Genomic DNA, 20,778 nt, shown 5'->3' on the forward strand with positions numbered 1-20,778 from the left:
ATCTCTAACTATCTAAGGGGTTTGTTTTCCCAAAGCACCGAGTGTCTTATCCTGTTTTTTGTCCCGAATTCCTTTTCAGGGTGTACTGTTAGAAGGCAACTGCAGCGGCTAATGACCTGATCCTTGTAGAACTGGATGGTGGGCAACATTCCTTATATATATTTTTATATATGTAAATTAAAACATTTTAAAAAGGATTATTAATTGTTCTTTTGAAATTACTTGTCTATGGATAACTCAATTACTACAATTTCTTGGCCATCATCAGCCATATCCAGAAATTGGTCCAGAGTAAAAATAATCTAATCCATGAACTGTTTTAACTTATAATGCAGTTGTAAAAAAATAGACTGGCATGCTTTATTTTATATACTTTTAATTTAATATGTATATTTTTAAGTTTCCTTTTCATTATTTTGGAGTCAATACTTTTCTTCAGCTCTCACACATTTTTATTGTAATTCCCTCCAAAGGCTTATAAGCCCCACTTCCTGTCCTTATAGCTAAAAATATCCCCAGTGTAGTGTCAACACCTGAGGTTCAGACCTGGGGGCTTTGTGACTCACCCTCTGAACCTCAATTAGCCCGTCTTTAATTGGAGGATTAATATCTAAACCAGCTGCAGAAAAGTGGACATTAAGGTGCTCAAAAACCACAATGATGTATCTTTTTAAACAACTGTTGTTCTTCTTTCCCTCCATATTCACTGTTCCCTGGGGAACGGGCACACTTCTGATTGATAAGCCTGTCCTGAGGGCTCCTGAGGCAGATTTTTCTCAATATACACCACCCCTCCAAACACACAAACATCTGAGCCCCTCGCTCACCTCATGTAGACGCCAGGGGGCACCATGGTGGAGAATAACTGCTCAGAGGCTGCCAGGAACTCCGGAGAGATGCTGGGGTCCAGGAAAGGGCGGTACTCTGTCCACAGGGGTAAGAAGAGAAGTAGGCTCTTTACCCTCACACACTCTCGTCACATGAACCCACCTGTCTTCTTTGTCCTATGGATCCTGACCCCCTCCCCCTCCCCAAACCCCCCTCAACCCAGGTGTTCCCCCAACTCCCTCACCTGTGTAATTCGGCGGTGCTTGCTGCAGGAAGCTGGGCAGCCACTCATACATCGCGATGTTCTGAGGGTCAAGAGAGGGGGAAATGGGAGGCCAGCGCTGGAGCAGCCAGGCCACGAGGGCTCTGAGCTCAAGGAAGGCTTAGGTGGGAGACGAGGAGCAGGCAGCGGCAGTCACGGGAGAGACACTCAAACAGGAGAGGGGTGGAGGTTCCCGTTGCCCACGAGGAACGAGGGCAGGGGGGAGGGGCAGCTAAATAACAATCACGAGAAAACCTCTGGTATAAGTGGCGTTTTGCCTCCTTATCACTCTCAGGGGCTTTCGCTAGACATAGCTGTCTGGGGAGGGGTGCTGCTGGGTGGGCTTGTCCAAGGATGGAGGGCTGTGCGGGGCAGCGGAGTCTCCCGGGGACCGGGACGTGGGGTGGGGGGTGGGGGGGAGGGCCGCGCGACCGACCTGGTAGGTGGCGATGACCCTCTTGCGCGCGTGCTGGAACAGCTCCTCGTCCCCCCAGAGCGGGTGCTGGCTGGCCAGCCTCTGCGCCCACAGGTTGTGGTAGCGGAACCAGAGCAGGCCCAGCGCCTGCAGGAAGGGCTCGCGGTTCCCTCGCTCCGCCCCGAAGGCTGCCCGCGCCGTGGGGACGCAGGGGAGGAGTTGAGCGCGGGTGGGCCCCAGGGGGGCGCACCTCGCCGGACCTCGCCCGCGCCCCCGCCGCCTCACCGTACAGCCCCCGGGGCCCGCGCCGTCCCGTGGCGGGGTCGGGCGCCGTCCACATACGCAGCGGGTCGTGCGCGTTCCGGGGGAAGGCGGGGTCGGGCCCCGACGCCAGCTGCCCCCCGGAGAAGCTCCGCAGCTCGTCGTTCCCGTCGCCTCGTTGGTCTGCGGGGACACCGGGAGGCTGAGCTGGGGGTCGGGTGGCCGAGGCGGCTCAGGGCGGGCAAGGGCCGTGCGGCCGTTGCGGGTGTGCTGGGTATGGGAGCCTCTCCTCAGCTGCCTCAGGTCCCGCCCCCGCCCCACCCCCAGCCGCCTGCCCCGCCCACCAGGTCCCGGGGGTTGCTGGGGCTCTGTCCGGTCTCGGGGTCCCAGCGGCTCCTCTGGAAGGAGAGCACCACCTCCCCGCTCTGGTCGCGATCGAACACGGGGTCTCCGGGCGGGATGTGGATGTTGAGGAACTCGGCCGGGCAGCCAGGCTTTTCCACGCTCACCAGGTCCGAGAGCACGTGGTAGCCTGCCCGCAATGGGGGAGGGCGTGGGAGGGCCAGCTGAGGGCCACTGAGCCGTGTATCTAGACCCCCCACCCCCTTCCCTTGAAGCTTCAAAAGACTCAGAAGCCATTACGGCCAAGTGTAAGCCTTGATCTCCCCACCCCTTCCCAAGCCTTCGTCCAAACTGTTCTCGTTGTAAGTTTGGTCTTCTCCTTGGTAACTGGGAGGTGCCCAGTGAATGTGCCTAAGCAACAGGGCTGGCAGCACCAGCTCCAACATGCAGCTGGGAGCAGCCTGCCCAGAGGGCCTGCCAGCCTCAGTGGGACGCTGGACACTGGAAAGCAAGTGTGGGCACCATGGATGGCCGGCAGGAGCTGAGCATTACGGCTGGGAGCCAACAACCCACAGTCACTGCAGTCAGGCTCACCTGGCACCCCCATTTTGCTGGCCCACCCCCAGCCCTCTTACCAGAATCAGAACCCTGCCCTGAACCTGTCCTAGGAGCCACAGGGGCAGAGTGAGAACAGAGCCCCCCCAAGAGTACCTACCAGATTATTTCCATGCTCCTCTATCCCCACTCCCATCAACAACTCAAGGTGGCGCAGATTTATGCCTCCCCCAAGCAGATGTTCTCCCCCTGCTCCCACCCCTACCCCACCCCATTGCCTCCTCTTCCATCTCTCACCCCCTCTCTCAGACCCTCCATCACTCTCTCTCACTCCCTGACTCCCCGCCTCAGACACAGAGGTGTCCAGCTGACCCCACTGGCCTCCCTTCCCCAGAGGTTGAGGCTCTCACGGAAGAAGACCCCCCAGCACTGTGTGGTTTCGCAGGGAGGCCTGCCCTGCTGGGCCCCTCATGGCTGTGTTGCTAAGTGCCCGGGGGTTGGGCAGGTGAGGCTCTCGGAAGGGCTGGTACACACCATCTGCATAGCTGGCTGGGACGAGGCGCTGTAGCCGAGAGCCTAGAGTAGGAGGGGTAGCGACAAGGATGAATCCTCAGGGGGCTCCCTGACCTCTCTGCCGGGCTCCTCTCCACACCACAGATCCTAAAATCTTAGGAATGGGTGAGCCTTTGCTGGTACCTGCCAGCCCTTGCCCCTTAGCGGTGGCTACCTCCCTGACCCTGGGGCTCCATCTCCACTTGGCTCTCACCTACCTTTGCTGCCCCATCTGTGCTCCATGAGGTTGTTGTACCACCCATCAAATCGCTGCACCTCCCATGAAATGGGGTTCTGAGCTCCTGTGTGAGAACAGAGTGAAGGGGCAGCTGAGCAAGTCAGTGCATGAGAGGACAGGCCAGCAGCCGAAAGTGGATACCCAGCACAGTGCAGGAGGTAGGGTATGGAGGGAGCTTACCCAGGGTAAAGTATGTCCAAACTCAAGCCCAGTCTTTAAGCTGCTCACTGGACAAATGTGGCAGGGAGCACTAAAGTGGTGTAGCCAGTGTGTGCTGATAAATGGCCTCAGAGAGGAAGAGGAGGGTGAAAGAGAACAGTGGCGGTGGCGCAAGGGATGTAGGAGCCTTCTACTGCCCTCACACCCCAACTCCCTGGGGGACAGGACAGAAACTGTTCCCAGCCCTAAAACATCATACAGTGCAAGAGCCAGCCACTCTTCCACCCAGTGAAGGACATATCATTCTGTGACTCACCCCTGGGCAGGGGAAATATGGAGAGGGGCTTGGCTCTCTCTCGTTGAGCCGCTCTCAGAGCAAGGGTATGGGCCATGGGGCTGTGGCTTTGGGGCCTATTGCTACCCCGATCTTTTCCCCAGTTTCTTGGGTGAGATCAGGGACTGACTGGTCATGTGGATAACCTTGCTGCCTCCTCTTCTGGGGCATCATGTTCCCCATATAATTCCTCTATTGGCCCTATTTTATTCTCCAAAAACTAGGGTCTAGGAGGAAGCACTCAGCTGTTGAGGAAAGAACTCAGGCAGTAGGGGCAGAAGGAAGGGTCTAGAATCAGAAGTGGAGCAAGGATCCTTCTGGTCAGTAGATCAGATGACCAGCCAGAGTCCTTTCCCCAAACTAGGAGGCTACAGGGCTTAGGCTCCCTCTCTGCTCACCTCAGAGAACAGAGAAAAGAAAAGGACTCTCATCAGCCAGAGGGAGACCCATTCCTCCGGTTGTCTCTCTACTCAGACCAAGGACAGGATCTCAGAGCTACTTTCCTGCCCCATGCCCTGGGAGCACGCACGTCAGCACACATCATACATACACTCGCCAGGGGATCTGAGAGGGAAGATGACTCAGGCCCTGATGTTTGAGCAAAGAACTCAACTAAGGATCCAGGACTTGGGGCAGGAACTAGGGCAGCCACATATATGTGATCTCTAAAATAAGATGAACCGGTGGCAGAACAAGGAGGCCGCCTATGGGGGAGAATACCTCTGGGAATAAGAGGCAAGAGCTGGGGAAAAAAAAGGAAAATCCAAGGCCAAGGCAAGGAGAGGACTGGGAGGAATGGGAATGTGAGTGGCTTTGGCAAGGGAGAAGCTGCACGGGCCGCCTTGCCATGCTATCGCCTCCAGCCAAGACCGATCACGCCACAGATTCTCTCTGCTTTCTCCTCGTGCATCCCCCACCCCTGATGATCAGAGACTTGCTCTTTTAAACCTAATTTGTGCACCTTTTCTCCTCGGAGACCCAGACTACAGAGAATGGCCTCAGATTCTAATAAGAGACTGTCCAAAGCTGAAGTAACAAACGCTTATGGATATTATTATTCTTTATTTTAAATTTTATTTTTTTGCCATGCCATCCGTTCCCCGACCAGGGACTGAACTCAGGCCAGGCAGTGAAAGCCCAAAATTCTAACCACTAGGCCACCAGGAAACTTCCGTATCTTATTGATTTTTGTTTTTGTTTTTATCATATTGTGTTAAAACACTGGTGACTTCCCTTTAGCTTTGGGTCCAGTCCGATACCAAGATCCTTTATTGTTTTGTGTGTCTAATCAGTCTTTTCCTCTATGGGGTGTCCGGGGTCCTTACTGCGTGAAGAAAGAGAGAAGACAGAAGAGAGAGAAAGGGCCCCCAGACTGTAAGGAATAAAATAGGAAGTGCTGACACAGCAGATGAAGGCTCCCTAAGTCTGTGTATTTGGGGAAAATTTTCATTCCATTATCCATTCATCTAGTCAAGAAGCTTGAAATGAGCAGCTACCATGTGCAGCGTGCTGGGTTAGCTAGGGACTAGGGATACAGAGGTGAATATGACACAGCTTCTGTCCTTGGAGGACCCCAGAGGATGCTGGGTTCCTCTGCTCCTAGCTGTGCTTCTCCTCCAATCTGTACTCACCCATGGGCACCCATGGCCCAACCAGGAGTGTCCATGCCAGAGCCAAGCGGAAGCCCATGATGAAAATGTTAATAGGGCTCAGTTGTTAGAACACCCTAAAATGGAGACCCTAGAAAAAAGACAAAGGACGGAGAGACTGAGCTCCAGCAGTTCAGGAGAGTCAGGGCCTCTTGAGGCCCCTATGAATCAAGGCCCGGGGCTGGGCCAAGACCAGAGTGTGTTGCAAATGGCAGGAGACTGACTCTCTCCCAAGAATCTTTCATTCATTCAACAAACACTTGATAAGCACCCACTACATAGCAGGTACTGACCTAGGCACTTGAGATTAAGTGATAAACAAAGCAGACAGAAATCTCTGCCTTCCTGGACTTAACTTTCTCAGATTAATTGGAAACCTTGCTTTGACTCAGCTTCCTGCCGTGTGTGTGTGTGTGTGTGTGTGTGTGTGTGTGTGTGTGTGTGTGTGTGTATGTGTGTGTGTGTGTGTGTTCCTTGGACAGAGTCTTGCTTGGGGGCCAGAACACTGGGTTGAGGCCAGGATACTGTGCGGTTGCCAGTCCACTAGTGTGATCATAGGCAGGTCACTTATCTGCTCTGGACCTTGGTTTCCTCTTCTGGCTATGGGAGTACACATGCCTAAACTGTCTACCTCCTAGCCTGGTTGCCAGAATCAAATGTGAGAATGAGGTTGAATTCCAAGCAAGAAAAGTGACAGATGTTATGTAAATGTGATATAGAGAGGGTAGGCTGGAGCTTGGCTTCTCTGGGCAGACTCAGAAAGGATGCAGCCCCCGGTGCTCATGTGTTTGGGGCTGGCTTCCTGCTGTCTCTCCCAGGCCAACAAATCACCTAGGGATGACAGGGAAACAGAGGCAGCAGGGGACTCAGGCTGGGACTCCTGAGTGGCGCAAGGAGTGCCTAAGGCCAGTGAAGACCTCCTAAAGGCGATATGGAGAAGGGGGTGGGTTGGGGCTGGGGAACTATCTAGTAGAGGAAGGTAGGAGCTCAGGGAAAGCCTCATCTCTAGCCAAACCCTCAGGGCTCCTGGATAGGTTGTCTAGTCACAGAGGAGGGAACCCAGAGGATGATCTCCTCCCTGACTTGCCATCTCCCATTAAACAAATGAAAAAAATGTAGGCCCAGCATAATTCAAAAGCTCAGCATTCCACTCACTCCACCCCAGTGAAGGGCTGTGGATGGTTAAAGGCAAAAGGCTGGACATGCTGAAGTGGCCACAGTGGTCCTTCCCTGACCCAGGATGTCTTGCCCCTTCCCCCCACCACTACGTCTTCAGGAGTCTGGGCCCCAGCCAGGTGTACCACTCAACCAGTAAAAGCATGCGGTGAGCTCTCAGGCCAGGCGGTGGGGAGAAACTGAAGGGGAAGGTGGACATGCTTCATAACCACTCCTTTTGGGTGGGTAGCCACAACCATTTACGCAGCATCGCTGGTTCCGTACTTCCCAACAACCTTGAAAGGAAAGCACAGCCTCATGACAGGGCAGTGAAGCCCCCGGGATGTGCTAGAACCAGGAGAGAACACAGGTTGCCTGTTTCTTTCCCCACATGGCTGCTTTCCAGGCCCAAAGTCCTAGTGTGGTGACCCTGGGCTAGGGAAAAGATGAGTCAGCTCCACAGGTAGTCCAACGTGGTCCCAAGGGAGGGCTGAAGGGGAAAGCCCGGACTCTAAATGCCCAAAGTTCCCTTTCTGGCATGGTGTGCTGGTACCAGGAGGAGCTCCAGAGAGAGCCCCTAGGCCCTGGCAAACTAGGCCACCCAACATTCCCAGTTCCCAAAGAATCCAGTCTCTCCAAACCGTCGTTGCGGGGGAGGATAGGACCTCACAGGCTCATTTTAGCCTCAGGTTAAGAACGGAGGCGCAGGGGAGCCAAAGCTAGAATTCCCCCTTCCCTCAAAAACGTGGCGGCGCTGGGGCACACGCCACCGCAGTCACCTTCCCCGGAGCACCCGGGCCCGCGGGCGGGAGATGCACTCCTGGGTCTGACCTGCGGCCGCGGCGTCTCTCGAGCGCGGACGGCGGATTGTCTCCCGCCGGCCTCACAGTTGGGCCCGCGACTTGCGCTCGGGTCCGGCTCCCTCTCCAGCTCTGCGCCGGGGCTGGCGGGGTTGTGGGGTGAAAAACGGACCGCACGTCCCAGTTCTCAGGCAGGGCGGGGCGAGGCGAGGCGGGGCGGGGCGGAAAAAAGCGGGCGCGCCGGGAACCGCCGAGGTGCTCTGAGGGGACCCGGGCGCGCAAGGTGAGACCGCACGGGCTCGCAGGGCTCAGATGGGATAGATGTCCAGTCCGTGGCGAGGCTCGGCTAATGCGGCCGAGTGAACGGCGAAAAGGGCAAGTCCGCCTCTACCGGTCTGCTGGGGCTGGGGAGAGGGCAGAAGAGGGGGAGAGGGTGCGAGGGGACAGGGGAGGCGCCCCCAAATCCTCTCCACGCGGGCGGATCTGGGCTCTAAGACCAAGAGGATGGGTCAATGCCTGCACACCAGGCCACGCGTTTGAGCAAGGCATCCGTCCTAAGACCCTTTAAGAGTCCGTGGTAACACCCACCCCCGGAGTTCCTCGTGAGATCTCCGGGGTCTCACCGCCCTCGAGCGCTTCCCGCGCCCCGCCGGACCCCGGATTGCATTGATAGGTTTGTGCTAGAACTGCCCGGGGTTGTGGGCAAGGGGCGAGGAGAAGCAGAGGTCCGAGGGATGGCTGCGTAGGACACGGTTCTCGTGCACCCGTCCTTTTTCTGTCCCAGGCTGGGTGGGGGCGGGCGCAGCGCCTCAGAGCCTCGGGTGCGGTCTGAGTAGGTTGAGGCTACTTGGAGTGGGCGGCTGGGGGAAGGGCGGGAAAGCATCCCGGACCCGGTTTGTCTGGTCGTAGTCTAGTACTTAAGTGAATTAGAAGAGTGGGGGTTGGAAGAGAGCCCCTCCAGGAGAAAGGGCGTGCGCTTTGGGCGACGGAACGTCCAGACCTGGTTCCTTCTCTATCCGATCCCTGGGAGCGCTGCGTGTGAGGTTCCACCACGAGCGTGCTGAGAGGCACGCGGTGTTTAGAAGAGGCGAAGGTAGGAAACAGCGGTCCGGGTTTGAGTGGCGGGGATGCGTCTGCTGGGGTCTGTGCGGTCCGGGTGGGTTTTAGAGGGTACCTTGAAGTGTTGTCCCCGCCCCGGCCCCTAGAGGCGCACTTCCTGCATCCGCCCAGACCAAGTTCAGATCTAGTGGGAGTTCAAAAACAAAGTATGGTGAGAGACTAAGAACAGGCAAACAAACAAAACAACAACAAGAACAACAAACTTAATACGGTCCCAAGGTTTACCTCTGCTTAACTGGAGCCTAGATAGTTTGGCTGGCATGATTCAGCACCCCTAGGCTCCTCAGCCACCTCAGCTTATTAGGGATTCCTGCCCCAACGCGCTTTTCGGATCTTGTTCTCTTTCTCCACTTAACTCCTACTTTGGTGCAAAAGCACACATACACACGCCCACACACCTTCTTGAAGAAAAGAGACTGGAACAGGAGTTCTGGACAGGGTCCCCTTAGCCATCCAGAGCTGTAAACTTTGAATGGGGTCCACCCTAACCAGAGAAATAAACCATCACATTCTAGTAGCTCTGTATCACCAATAAGAGCTCTTGGCAACTCCAGGCATGTCACCCACTCCCCCTTTGTAGAGAATTAGTAGTCTTTATGGGTTCCAGAAGAAGGGGAAGGCAGTCAGGGGAAGACTTCAGGAAGAAATCCCTGTGAAGTTACCAGGGGCCACAGAGCATTAAGAAAGTACATAAGAACTTTGAATGCTGAAGTCTGGAGCTTGTACTAGGCTATATTTCCTTAAAAGATTGTAGCTTTATTTCTTGACCATCCCTCATACACACACAGGAACCCCACTTCTCCTGTGGTAGGTAAGGAATGGGTAACTGTATCTGAAATGCAACTGAGCATGAGAAACGCTTTAGTATTTCAAGGGAGTTCAGAAAGGGAAAAAGTGTCCCTTACCTCTCCAGGCCAGGTGAGAAAGGAGAACCCCCAAAGTGTAGGGATTGGCCCACCCTGTGAGAAAGCACCTCAGTTTTGTCACAGGAGCCTCTGATGCAGCGTTTTTGTGTCTAGATGTCTGTTACTGGGAACTCCTTCCTTCTTGTGTCTGTATTTCTGTTTATATGAACCTGCATGTGTATGTCTGACTGTATCCTGTGCTTATTTATATTAGTATATATTTATATCATTATAACAATCATGGTAGTCAGCTAGGAGAGAAGTGGTGGAGTGAAGATTGACATGAGATTTCTCTCAGATTAGAAAAATTCTACTGTCAGACCCTCCTTGGCAAGCCAGGGAGGAAGATGTTCCCAAGGGAAACTACAAGCTTTGTAAGAAAAGCAGGATTATTGGGTGTGGGAACTTTTCATTTCAGTCCCACCTCTTCATGCAGGAGGCCTCTTAGCTTAATAATTAAAACCAAATTAGGATCAGGGTCAATAAAAATTAACTTTAAATTGGGCAATGTAGATTAAAGAAGACCTAATTCATTAAACTGAACAAGAAGGAATTAAGGTAAGTTTTATTCACCAACTGTCTTTTTGCTTTAGTCAATTTTAATGTTTTGGAGAATTGGAGATAAGTTAACATGTTCTTCTGTACTTAAGATACAGAAACCCTTTTGTTAGTGTTTCTTTGAATCGTCATGTTAATAGAGATGAGCCATTCTTATAAAATATTTTATAACCTCTCTTTGAAATAAATGCAGGAATAATGCTAATACATGACCCTGATCAAAATACATTGCACCTTTATTATTTGCCTATGTTGCAAATATTTGTTTTTGAAATTCCAGCATATAACATTTACTCTTACTTGAATACTATGTATTCAGACTTGCTTTATCTTCCTATATTAACCAAGATATTCTACATTTTCTAGCCTTTCCTAAATCATATAGCCTTCCATCAAAATTGTAACGGCTTCAGTCTAGGTGTCATAAATAAAAAATTCTTAGACCAATAAATATCTGCTTTAAAATTAAGTATCACTGGGACTTCCTTGGTGGTCCAGTGGTTAAGACTCCACGCTCCCAATGCAGGGGGCCTGGGTTTGATGCCTGGTCAGGGAACTAGATCCCACATGCATGCCGCAACTAAGAGCCCGCATGCTGCAACTAAAAAGATCCCACATGCCGCAACTAAGACCCGGCGCAGCCAAATAAATAAATAAATAATGAAATAAAATAAATATTAAAAAGATAAGTATCACTATCACATATTTTACAAAATAATTTAATCCTCAGATTCTTACTTATCTTCAGCTGGAGTTGAAAGTTATGTTTCAGATTCAATTAAACATGAACATTCATGCTTTGGAGACTCCAACTGTTGGAAAAGGCTTTCTGAAAATTTTGTGAAAGCACTAAAAATTGACAGGGTTGGTCAAATCCCTTCCTGTCCAGCCCTTAGCCCTATGTTGGTGATAGTTAATGTTGAATGATTATGATAGAGGGCAGTGAGGGAGCATAGCTCCCTCTTGTGTGCAAAACAGAAGATGCCTCTCGCAGGGATAGGGACTCATTCATTCATATATTCATCCATTCCATCCACAGACTGATTGGTAAGTATATGCTGCATGCAGGGGATGCAAAGATGGAAAGACAAAGTCGTCGCCCTTTAGAAGATTAGAAGCTAATGGGTTCTAAACGTTCAAACAGTTAGAGTGCAGTGTAATTACTGTGATTGTGAAGGTATGTTCAAAATGCAGTCAGAACATTAGAGGTGGGAACATCTACACTGGCCTGATGACGTCAGATGAAACTTCACAGAGGTGGTAACACAAGCTGAGACTTGATGGGTGAAGAGTTTGCCACGGGAGTAAGAGCATTCCAGACAGAGGAAATAGCATATACAAAGGCACGAAGACTTGAAAGAGCGTGTCAGATTCAGGGAGAAGCCAGTAGTTTAGTATGGCTAGCGATTAGATTGCACAAAAGATGGAGATGGAAGTGCAGGTGGGACCAGATCACAAAGGACTTTGCATGTGATGGTGAGAAGATTCGATTTAACCCAGAGCAAAGAAGTGAAATGATTATATTTGCTTGTTAGAAGAATTGTTGTGGCACAGGGCCAGATAGGATGAGGCTGAATTAGGGCAGAGGCAGTAGGGAAGGAAATGCCTGGGTGGTTTCAAGAAATATTTAGGAGGTAAGATGGTTCAGGCTCTCTGGCTTACTTGATTGATGAGGTGGTGATGCCACCAAAGAGACAAATAAAACAGAAGAAAAAGCAGAGTGGAGACAGTGAATTCAGTTTGGGACCTGTTAAATCCAAGGCATCTGTGGAACAGCCAAGTGAAATGTCCAGAGGATAGCTGACCCTTTTGTGTTTGGAGCCCAAGTAGGGGGTCTATGTGGAGACATAGATTTGGGAAGCATCAGCCATGGGAATGGATGAACTTGCCGAGGGAATCATGAAGAGTGCTGGAAGAAGAGAGTCAAGACAGAATCCTAGGGAGCATAAGTGTTTAAGAGGGGAGAAAGAACTAGCAAAGCAGCCACAGAAGGGTTGGCCAAAGGCAGGAGACCCAGGAGAACATGGTGTCATGGAGGCCCAGGGAGGAAGCCTGAAGAAAGAGGAATTACTACAGAGAGATCAAGAATGATGGGCTTCCCTGGTGGCGCAGTGGTTGAGAATCTGCCTGCTAATGCAGGGGACACGGGTTCGAGCCCTGGTCTGGGAAGATCCCACATGCCACGGAGCAGCTGGGCCCGTGAGCCACAACTACTGAGCCTGCGCATCTGGAGCCTGTGCCCCGCAACGGGAGGGGCCGCGATAGTGAAAGGCCCGCGCACCGCGATGAAGAGCGGTCCCCGTACCGCGATGAAGAGTGGCCCCCACTTGCTGTAACTAGAGAAAGCCCTCGCACGAACTGAAGACCCAACACAGCCAAAAATAAAAGAAATAAATAAAGTAGCTATAAAAGTAATGGATTTAAAAAAAAAAAAAAAAAAAAGAATGATGAAAAGTGAACATTTCCCTTTAGATTTAGCGCTTGGTAACCTAAAGGAGAGAAGTTGGGGATGGGAAGAAGCCAGATTCACTGAGGAAATAAGGCAGTGGACATACATAGACGATTCTTCCCAAAAGCCTGACTGTGAAAGGGAGAGAGTGGCATAAGATAGTAGCTGGAGGGGACCCAAAAGGTCAAGAGAAAGAGTTCCTTTTCTTTGTGTTCTTAAGATGGGAGAAATGTAAGCATATCCTTGAGAGAAAGAGCCAGCAGAGAAAGAGAAGCGGAAAAGTCACCAAGAGAAAGGGGGAGAACTGATGAGAAAGGTGGTGGTGAAGGCAGGCAGGATTGGAGTCAGAGCCCAAGAAGAAAGGAGATACACATTCCTCTGGAATGGGAGAGTTGAAGAGTTAAGGAAAAAAAGCAAAACTTCATGTGACAGTGTTTATTTCACTTACCCAAAAGACAGAATTAAACGTTTAAACTGTCTCTTTGTCTCTGCCTGATACCATGCTACCCCCCAGAGACAGCACCAGGAGGTGGCCAGCCTAGAAAGAGAGAGGGAGGTTGGGAGCTACGAAGTGTCATAGAGAATCACAGAATTTAGAACTAGAATGGGTCCTGGAGATCATCATATCCAACTGCAGATGAGGAAGCCAAGAAACAGGGAGGTTGTCATTTGCCTGTCCAGTTATAAAATCAGTCAGTGAATGGGACTTTCCTGTCGGTCCAATGGCTAAGACCCCACGATTCCAATGCAGGGGGTGCAGGTCCAATCCCTGGTGTGGGAACTAAGATCCCACACGCCGTGCAGTGTGGCCAAAAAAATTAAAAAATAAAAGAAAAAAAAATCAGTCAGTGAAGAACTGGAACTAGACCCAGAACTGATTCCTGCCCAGGGTTCCCACCAAGAAGGACTGGTGAAAGAGATAAATGGAGTAATGAAATGTCCCTTCCTTCCCAATCTGGTAGCTTCCATTTATTAATATTATTCTGTTCCAGGTACTATTCTTAACACTTTACAGACACAATCTTGTTTCATGTTCACAAAGACCCTATGAAGTAAACATTATCATCATCATCCCTATTTTTAAAATACACCCAAGTCTCTGTTGAGGTCAAGTAACTTGAAGAGGCAAAGGCAGAATTCAAACACAAAGCTGCTAAACTTCTAAGCTTATTCATTCACTGTATCACTTAATAAGACACTACCTGGTCAGACTGTAACTTACGGAGCCTCCTGGGTACCAAGGCCCCAGTACAGATTATACACAGGGAAATGAGCAGAGCTGGGTTCGTTGATTGTAAGATGCATTTTTTTTTTTTCACATTTTGACATCTCTGAAAGTGAGGTGTGTTTTACCAGCAATGGCTGTCATTGTTTAATTGGCAGTGTTTTTTCCTCTTTCTTTCTTTGTGGTACTTAAAATAATAGCATGTCTTGCAATTATTCTGTGTGGATTTAACAAAACACAGTAAATTCAGGTGCCATTTCCCCAATATCCTGTCTGCAAAGAGACAAATTAGAGCCAAAATAGCTCTGAGATCAGGGAACAGACAGAAAAGAGCTAAGCCAGGGTTTGGCCTGAAACGAAGCCTAGGAATTTAAATCAAGGAGGAAGGCTGCTGTTGATGATGTGTGGGGTAGAAGGACATCTGGCCCCAGCACTGTGCCCTAGTGGAGGGAAGGCTCCTTCAGTGCTTACTGAGGTGAGCTCAGTTCAGCTCGATCGCTCTCGAGTTGCCAGAACAGGAGCCAGGGTGCCCGAGAAAGCTTGTCAGACCAGCCTGGGCAGTGCCAGGTCTGGGAATCAGCCCTCTGATGATGTAGTTGGATTATATACTTAGCAGAGCTATCTTACCTTTGTTCTTTGGGGAGTGAGGAGGAAAGCCAACCTTTTTTGTAATCTGTACCATCTTTCAGCCTTATGCCTTCCCTTGACAGAAAATATAGCTCTTTCTATGTTCTGTGATCTGTCTGCTTGTGCTGGAGGCCTGAGGGAGATAAAAGAGAATTACATTTCTTAAGACAGTCCCAGAGGAAGCAGAGAAGCCTCGAGGGTAGTGGTGGCACTGGTTTAGGGGACCTGGGGGTCAGCAAGGGAGCACGGGGTGACAGAGACTGATTGCCAAGACCCTTATTCTCTCACAGCTAAAACATGGGGAGATGGATGGCTGAGGGGTAGCGGAAATGGCAGTAACAGTGGCGTCTAGTGAGCACCAGAGAAGAGGGGTCTGGTTTATTCTCTGCTGGGTCTCCGGGCACTCAGTAAACACCTACTGTTGTTGTAGAGCATCTGCCTCCCCTGAACAACCCCACCAAAATGGCTGCTTTTGGACACACATTCCCCTCCTACGCTGGCCCCAAGTCGAACTTCCCAATGGTCACCACCTTGGCCGTCATCATCGCCATCTTTCTGACTTCACTGGTCACCTTCATCATCATCCTGCCAGGCATTCGGGGCAAAATGGTGAGAAACAAAACCAGCCCTGGAGACCCCAGCCCCAGAGAGACCTCGGCCTCGAGGTGAGGGGGCCAGACTTTCCGATTACAATCAGAGTCAGGAAAGAGATTCTAGTCCCGAGAAAGCGTCACCCACGCTCCCAGCAGAGAGCTCGCCACTCATTGATTCAACAGATAATTACTGAGTATCTATTATGGGCCAGGCACTTTGATCTCAGGTGACCAAGTGACCTCAGTTTTAGAACACCCTTCCCAAGTCTGGAAAGAGAAAAGGTGGGTTTGGAAGGAGGGTGCTCCATCCTGAACCCACCCACCCTGTGATGCAGAGGCTGTTCTGGATCCTGCGAGTGGTGACCAGCTTATTCATTGGAGCTGTGATCCTGGGTGAGTGTGGGCAGCTGACTTGGGCAGCTGCCTGCATCCCATCTCTTCTATCCTGGCTCCCTCACAGAGGCTCTGCTTCAGGGTGGGCTTCTAGACCTCCCTGCCCACACGCCTCCCTCACCCTGGCCTTATCCCCTCACATCTACCTTTGCCCTGACAGGTGCAAGCCTCCTGGATGCATCTCTCCAACCTTCCTTACATTTTTCTTCAGAGGAAAGCAGGTCAAAATGAATGCCTGTGGGGACGGAGTCTACGGAGGCTGGAGGGAGAGAATGGTGGAGGGCTGCTTGCTTTGCTTTGGGGATTAGGCGATAGGAAACATAGAAAGTCTCTATGTTGAAGCTCTCTGTTTGCCCAGCATGGTTTATTATGTTAACGTTTCCTGCCCCAGCTGCTTGAGTAGCTCTCCCTATATGGGGGGAGGAAGGGAGGGCAGGGGTAAGAGGATTATGACCAGGGGAGATATTAGATTCTGACCCATTTATTCATTTATTCATCCCATACATATTGTTGGCAAACTTACTATGAGCCAGGCCCTAGGCGGGTTAATGGATACACAACTATGAGCAAAACTGACATGGTCCCCTTGCAGCTCTCCCTCTGACTAACCCGGCAATGCCCAGACCTCCCTGAGTTCCTGAATGTCAAACTCCCCAACCCCAGCTGTGAATTTCAGCTCTGGGTGGTCTGTGGGCCAGGTCAGCACCAACACATCAAACAAGGCCTTCAGTTCCGAATGCATCAGCACCGCTGTTGGGCTGCAGATTGGGCTGGGAGGAGTCAACATCACGCTCACAGGTGAGGGAGGTCTCTTGCCTGGGAGGAAGGGAAAGGCTCTGCTCTGTGGCTTTGGGATCTATGTTTGGTGTGGTCTAAAGAGCTCTAGGATCCGGGCCGGGGGAGGTAGGAAGGGAAGTTCTCAGACCTCGGAAGCTGCCTTCCCTCACTTGAGACTAGAGCCTGGCCCTCTTCCTGTGTGATAAGCCTCTGCCCAGGTAAATACCTACTCTGGCCCTCGGGTCCCTGCTGAGCACAGCTGATCCATTCCCCAGGGACCCCAGTGCAGCAGCTGAACGAGACGGGCGATTACAACAAGGAGTTCACCTGGCGCCTGGGGAAGAACCACGCCGAGGAGTATGCAAAGGCACTGGAGAAGGGGCTGCCAGACCCCGTGCTCTACCTGGCCGAGAAGTTCACCCTACACGGCCCACGTGGCCTGCATGGCCAGTACCGCCTGGCGGGACACTACACCTCGGGCACACTGTGGTGAGGGTGGGACGGAGGCCCTGCTGGCCTAGACCCAGGAGTGGGGTTTCTACCCATCTCTCCCCCACTCATGTGGAGACCCCTAGTGGGGCAGTCTGGCACCAGTCACCACGGTGCTTGGTTGGGAAGCCCACAGGCAGGAATCCCTACCTCACCTCTTTGGGGTGTCCTTGGGTCCCTGAGCCTCCACCTGGGCCCTCCAGGTAGAAGTTCACCCCAAACAAGGTAGAGGTGCCTGGGCCAGCCTTCCCCAGGTCGTGGCTCTCCAGGGTGGCATTCCTCTGCTGGCTGCTGGCCGATGTGATGCTCTCCATGCCTGTGCTGGTCTACGGTGGCCACATGCTGCTGGCCACGGGTGTCTTCCAGCTGTTGGGACTGCTCTTCTTCTCCACAGCCATGCCACTCACCCCGCCCTGCCCCCTACGCCTCGGCACTGCCACACTGCCCACTCACCGTGGGCCTGCCTTCTGGATCACATTGACCACAGGTGAGGCCCAATCCTGAAGGCAGGCATGGGAGGACTCAGGGCTGGGGCCCATCAGGTCCGTGGGGTTGAGCGTCTGCCTCCAGGGACCGGGAGGTACCTCTGGGGACCTTTCCCCTCTTTAGAGCCCCTCCCTCTTAGATCCCTCATCACCGGGTTTCCCCTTCTCAGACCCACAGCCCCTCCCTCCTCATATATCCCTACTCCCCTGTGTCTTATCTCTGTCTCTGTCATGTCCCTCATCCCTTCTCTCTCTTCACCCAGCTCTTCCCCAGATCTTACGATCTCATGTCCCCCCTTCCCCCAAACACTCTTCTCTGTGTCCCCCATTCCTAGAACACTTCTCTGTGCCTACTTCACATAGCCTTAAATTGCCCTGCAGTTTTATTGTCCTCTCCTGTCCCACTGTGTCCTGCCCTCCCCCCAGGGTTTCTCTGTTTTCAGAGTTCTCTCTCTCTCTCTCTCTCCTGGGATACAATTGAAGGAGCACTGGGTTTAGAGTCCAAAAACTCAGAGCAACAGAGCCACATCAGCCATATGACCCTATGCCAGTCACTTCCCGGAGCCTAAGTTGCCCTGAAGCAGGGATGCTAGGCTTCCCTTAAGAGGTGCCCTAATGCTCTTAGCAGAAGATGTCCTTGGGAAGGTGTTACTATCACTAAGGCGGGATACTTGTTGCCTTATCCCCAGGACTGCTCTGTGTGCTGCTGGGCCTGGCCATGGTGGTGGCCCACAGGCTGCAGGCTTTCTTCAGCCAGACTGTGGGAGAGGACCCTGTCCTGGAGTGGGATCCTGAGAAAGGGGGACTCCTGAGCCCTCGCTACGGGTCCACAGCTGGGAGTCCCGAGCCCCAGGACATTCCTCGGTCAGAGGCTTCCTCTGAGGTGCCCTGTGAGGAGTCTGACTGTGCCCTGGAAAGTTCATCTCCCTGGTGGCCACCCGGACTTCCAATCTGGCTCCAGACTTCACTGGGAACCCCCCAAAACCCCACCAGAACTGCCTGCAGGATGGGTTGTATCAGGTTCCCAGCCCCAATGTGTAGGTGGAGTAGGAAAAGAGGCTCTACCTATTGATGCTAAAACATGAAACAAAACAAAAAGCCCTAAGGCAGATGTTGGGGCTGCCATAAACCCTGCTGCCATGCTAAGTGCAAATTCTGGAATACTGAACATCCGAAGTATTGAGGACATAGCTCCAAGGTGAAGCTTTTCCATCAGTGGAATAAGCCAAATAAGTGAGGTTTGGTGGAGAAGAGTAATAAGAGCATGATTCTTTGGGGTCCCTTGGAGTTACAGAGCCAAGGCTGTTTATGGCCAGAGTGGTCAAACCCAACAAAATGAGTGAAGGAATGAGCATGAAACTCTGGCAGCCTCCTGGGCCTAGTGGTGATTCCACGGAAAAACCTTCTTTGGGGAACTCATATCAGCTACACGAGAAGTGTTCTTTCCTGTTGCCCTTCCCTCTTGCTCACCATCCCAGTGATGAGACCAAGCAGGGGCTGCCCTGCCTTCTGCCCAGCAACCCTGCCCTCCCTTGGGGCTTTGCCTCTTCGAGGTGCCATTTACTGAAACCCAGCTCCACCCACATGATGACACACGTGTACGGCGGGCTTACAGTGCGATTCTCCCACGTGCCCTCTCATCCCTCTGCATCTCTTGTTTTCCTTTTTCCTGGCTCCCTTTTGTTCTCTCTTCACTTCCCCAGCTTGTGTGATCTCTTGGTACAATGAACGTACTGCGAGGGAGGAGAGACCAAACTTCTTGTTCTAGATCTAATATTAACCGATTGTGCCCCATTCTCTCTGAGCTTCAGTTCTCAAGTTTGCCGAATAAGACTGTAGGACTTGCCAAGGACCTAAAACAAACAAAAAAAATCCCGGGGTTTCCAGCTTTATGCCTTGCTGACATTTGCCTCGGCCCTCAGATACCACCCCTTTAATGAATAAAGTGAAGCTAGTGAATAAACTCCAAAATGCCATTTCTTCCTAGCTCCCTCAGCTGGGCCAGCAGAGGGGGATCCCACAGGGCCAGCGGGGGTGGAGGTGCGGGGGAATGACCTGCCTGGTCACTGGGGCAGCTCAGGAAGATGCAGGCTCCGATTGGTTCCTCTCTGGGCTCACTAGAGGGCACCCTCTCCAAGACCCTTTCCCGGGTTACTCTGCATTCTTCAGACGCAGAGAATCCGGTGTCTGTGGCAAAGCTGAGAAAGAGCGTACTAGGCTGCCTCCAACCCAGGGAAGTCTCCCCAGAGCTCGTATCCCGAAAAGCCTCGAAAAGCCATGGAAAATAATGGGAGAAAGTTTTTTTTAAAAAAAAAAAGCAGAAGAAAGTTTATTTACAGCTCACCCTGGGAGACTCTTTCCCGGGTGCAGGCGGCACATCTGAGGCCACCGGCCCTTTCCCCCCGCGCCCCCAGCGCAGTGCCCTCCCGGAGCTCCCCAGGCCCGGTGGGCACTGCTCCCCGGCCTGCGGGGGACCAAGGCAGAGTAGGAGTCCGAGGTTGAGTCCCTTTCACAGGTTAGTACTGATGGTTAAGTCTGAGGCCCAGAACTGCTTATGCAGTGGGTTGTTGAGGATGAGAGGAGAGCTCCCTTTCGCCTGACTTTCGAGGCCCTTGACGCTTCCATCCAAGAAGGTGCGAAGAGCGCTGGGCCGAGCGTAGTGGAGACTCAGCACCGCCACTCCGAGGAGGAGGCACAGGATGCCTGCGTTAGCGCAGTCGCGGGTAAAGGGGGCAGTCAGGGCTCCAGAACCCGGCCGCCCGTCTCCATCTACTGGAGGTATTTGCTTTTCCTCCCCAGACACACGCACCACGGAAAGACCTCTAATATGGCATACATAATACACGGGTTCGCACGCCACTGGGGCAAGATACCGAACCCTTCCGAACTCCCTTCCCCTCCTCTGTAAAATAGGCACAACAGTGCCTGCCTGTACGAACTATTGAGAGGGGCAAATTAGATAATATATGTGAACTCATTATGCAGACCGGAAAGCGCACGCTGGTATAAATCTCGTCTCCCTCCCCAGACACCCGGGGGCCGGTTCCCTCGGTCCTCACCCGTGGCCAGCGTGATCCAAAAGGCGGCACCGTAGTGAGTGGTGAGCTCGGACGAGCCAAGGCGGAGCTGGCAGAGAGACACGCTGGAGATGGAGGCGAAGGCGAAGACGGAGAAGAGTGCGAAGGCGCCGGTGATCAGCAGAGCCAGGCCTCCGTACTGCGGGACCGGCATGGAGAGCAGCACGTTGGAGAGGAGCCAGAAGCAGAACGCCACCCTGCGGGGAGGGGACCAGCGGAGCTGTGAGCCGGATTTTCCCAGCCCGCCCGGGTTCCCAAGGGCTCGCCTCCCCTACATCCCGGCCCCAGAACAAAAGCCCGGGGCTGGGATGGCGGAGGCGCAGGGAAACACTGGAGGGGAGTAGCCGGCGCCCAGCCATTGCTGGGTCTCTTCGGATTCCAGCGGTCTGTACGGACCTCGTGACCATCTGCCCGCGAGGCGGCAACTCTCACCCCAAGCGCGTCGGGCTGTAACTGTAGCTCACGTCCTCCGGCTCACATGCCCCCACCACGACCCCCACCACACACACGCACGCGCGCGCGCAAGTACGC

The 20,778-nt window shown here is 52.5% G+C and overlaps 3 protein-coding genes across 3 annotated transcripts in view; 1 reads left to right on the plus strand and 2 right to left on the minus strand.

Moving 5' to 3' along the window:
• Nucleotides 1–20,340, minus strand: part of DUOX1 (dual oxidase 1) — a 40,561-nt gene extending 20,221 nt beyond the window's left edge. Inside the window, 10 exon segments of the mRNA XM_057542683.1 lie at nucleotides 828–924; nucleotides 1,073–1,133; nucleotides 1,527–1,693; nucleotides 1,791–1,934; nucleotides 2,059–2,298; nucleotides 3,084–3,239; nucleotides 3,434–3,517; nucleotides 5,578–8,793; nucleotides 14,434–14,566; nucleotides 20,230–20,340. Of these exon segments, the coding sequence (XP_057398666.1) occupies nucleotides 828–924; nucleotides 1,073–1,133; nucleotides 1,527–1,693; nucleotides 1,791–1,934; nucleotides 2,059–2,298; nucleotides 3,084–3,239; nucleotides 3,434–3,517; nucleotides 5,578–5,635 (1,007 nt within the window). The 5' untranslated portion in view covers nucleotides 5,636–8,793; nucleotides 14,434–14,566; nucleotides 20,230–20,340.
• Nucleotides 14,621–19,148, plus strand: DUOXA1 (dual oxidase maturation factor 1). Its single transcript, XM_007169686.2, has 6 exons — nucleotides 14,621–15,042; nucleotides 15,362–15,419; nucleotides 16,083–16,217; nucleotides 16,472–16,685; nucleotides 16,955–17,172; nucleotides 17,860–19,148. Exons 1-6 carry the CDS (start codon nucleotides 14,896–14,898, stop codon nucleotides 18,240–18,242), a joined length of 1,155 nt encoding a protein of 384 aa, XP_007169748.2. The 5' UTR covers nucleotides 14,621–14,895; the 3' UTR covers nucleotides 18,243–19,148.
• On the minus strand, nucleotides 19,988–20,741 carry LOC130707678 (dual oxidase maturation factor 2-like). Its single transcript, XM_057543988.1, has 2 exons — nucleotides 20,644–20,741; nucleotides 19,988–20,444 (listed from the first exon to the last, which is right to left on the minus strand). The coding sequence occupies exons 1-2, from the start codon at nucleotides 20,652–20,654 to the stop codon at nucleotides 20,126–20,128; spliced, it is 330 nt and encodes a 109-aa protein (XP_057399971.1). The 5' UTR covers nucleotides 20,655–20,741; the 3' UTR covers nucleotides 19,988–20,125.
• Between the last annotated feature and the right edge of the window lie 37 nt (nucleotides 20,742–20,778).

Source organism: Balaenoptera acutorostrata, chromosome 3, assembly GCF_949987535.1.
Source record: "Balaenoptera acutorostrata chromosome 3, mBalAcu1.1, whole genome shotgun sequence".
NCBI classification, from domain to species: domain Eukaryota; kingdom Metazoa; phylum Chordata; class Mammalia; order Artiodactyla; family Balaenopteridae; genus Balaenoptera; species Balaenoptera acutorostrata.

Excerpts from the sequence above, each read along its gene's own strand:
- DUOXA1 (XM_007169686.2), top strand. The coding sequence starts at position 14,896 with ATGGCTGCTTTTGGACACACATTCCCCTCCTACGCTGGCCCCAAGTCG. Across the intron at positions 16,218-16,471 it reads AGTCAACATCACGCTCACAG|GGACCCCAGTGCAGCAGCTG; the intron begins GTGAGGGAGGTC and ends TCCATTCCCCAG. Across the intron at positions 16,686-16,954 it reads TACACCTCGGGCACACTGTG|GGTGGCATTCCTCTGCTGGC; the intron begins GTGAGGGTGGGA and ends GTGGCTCTCCAG.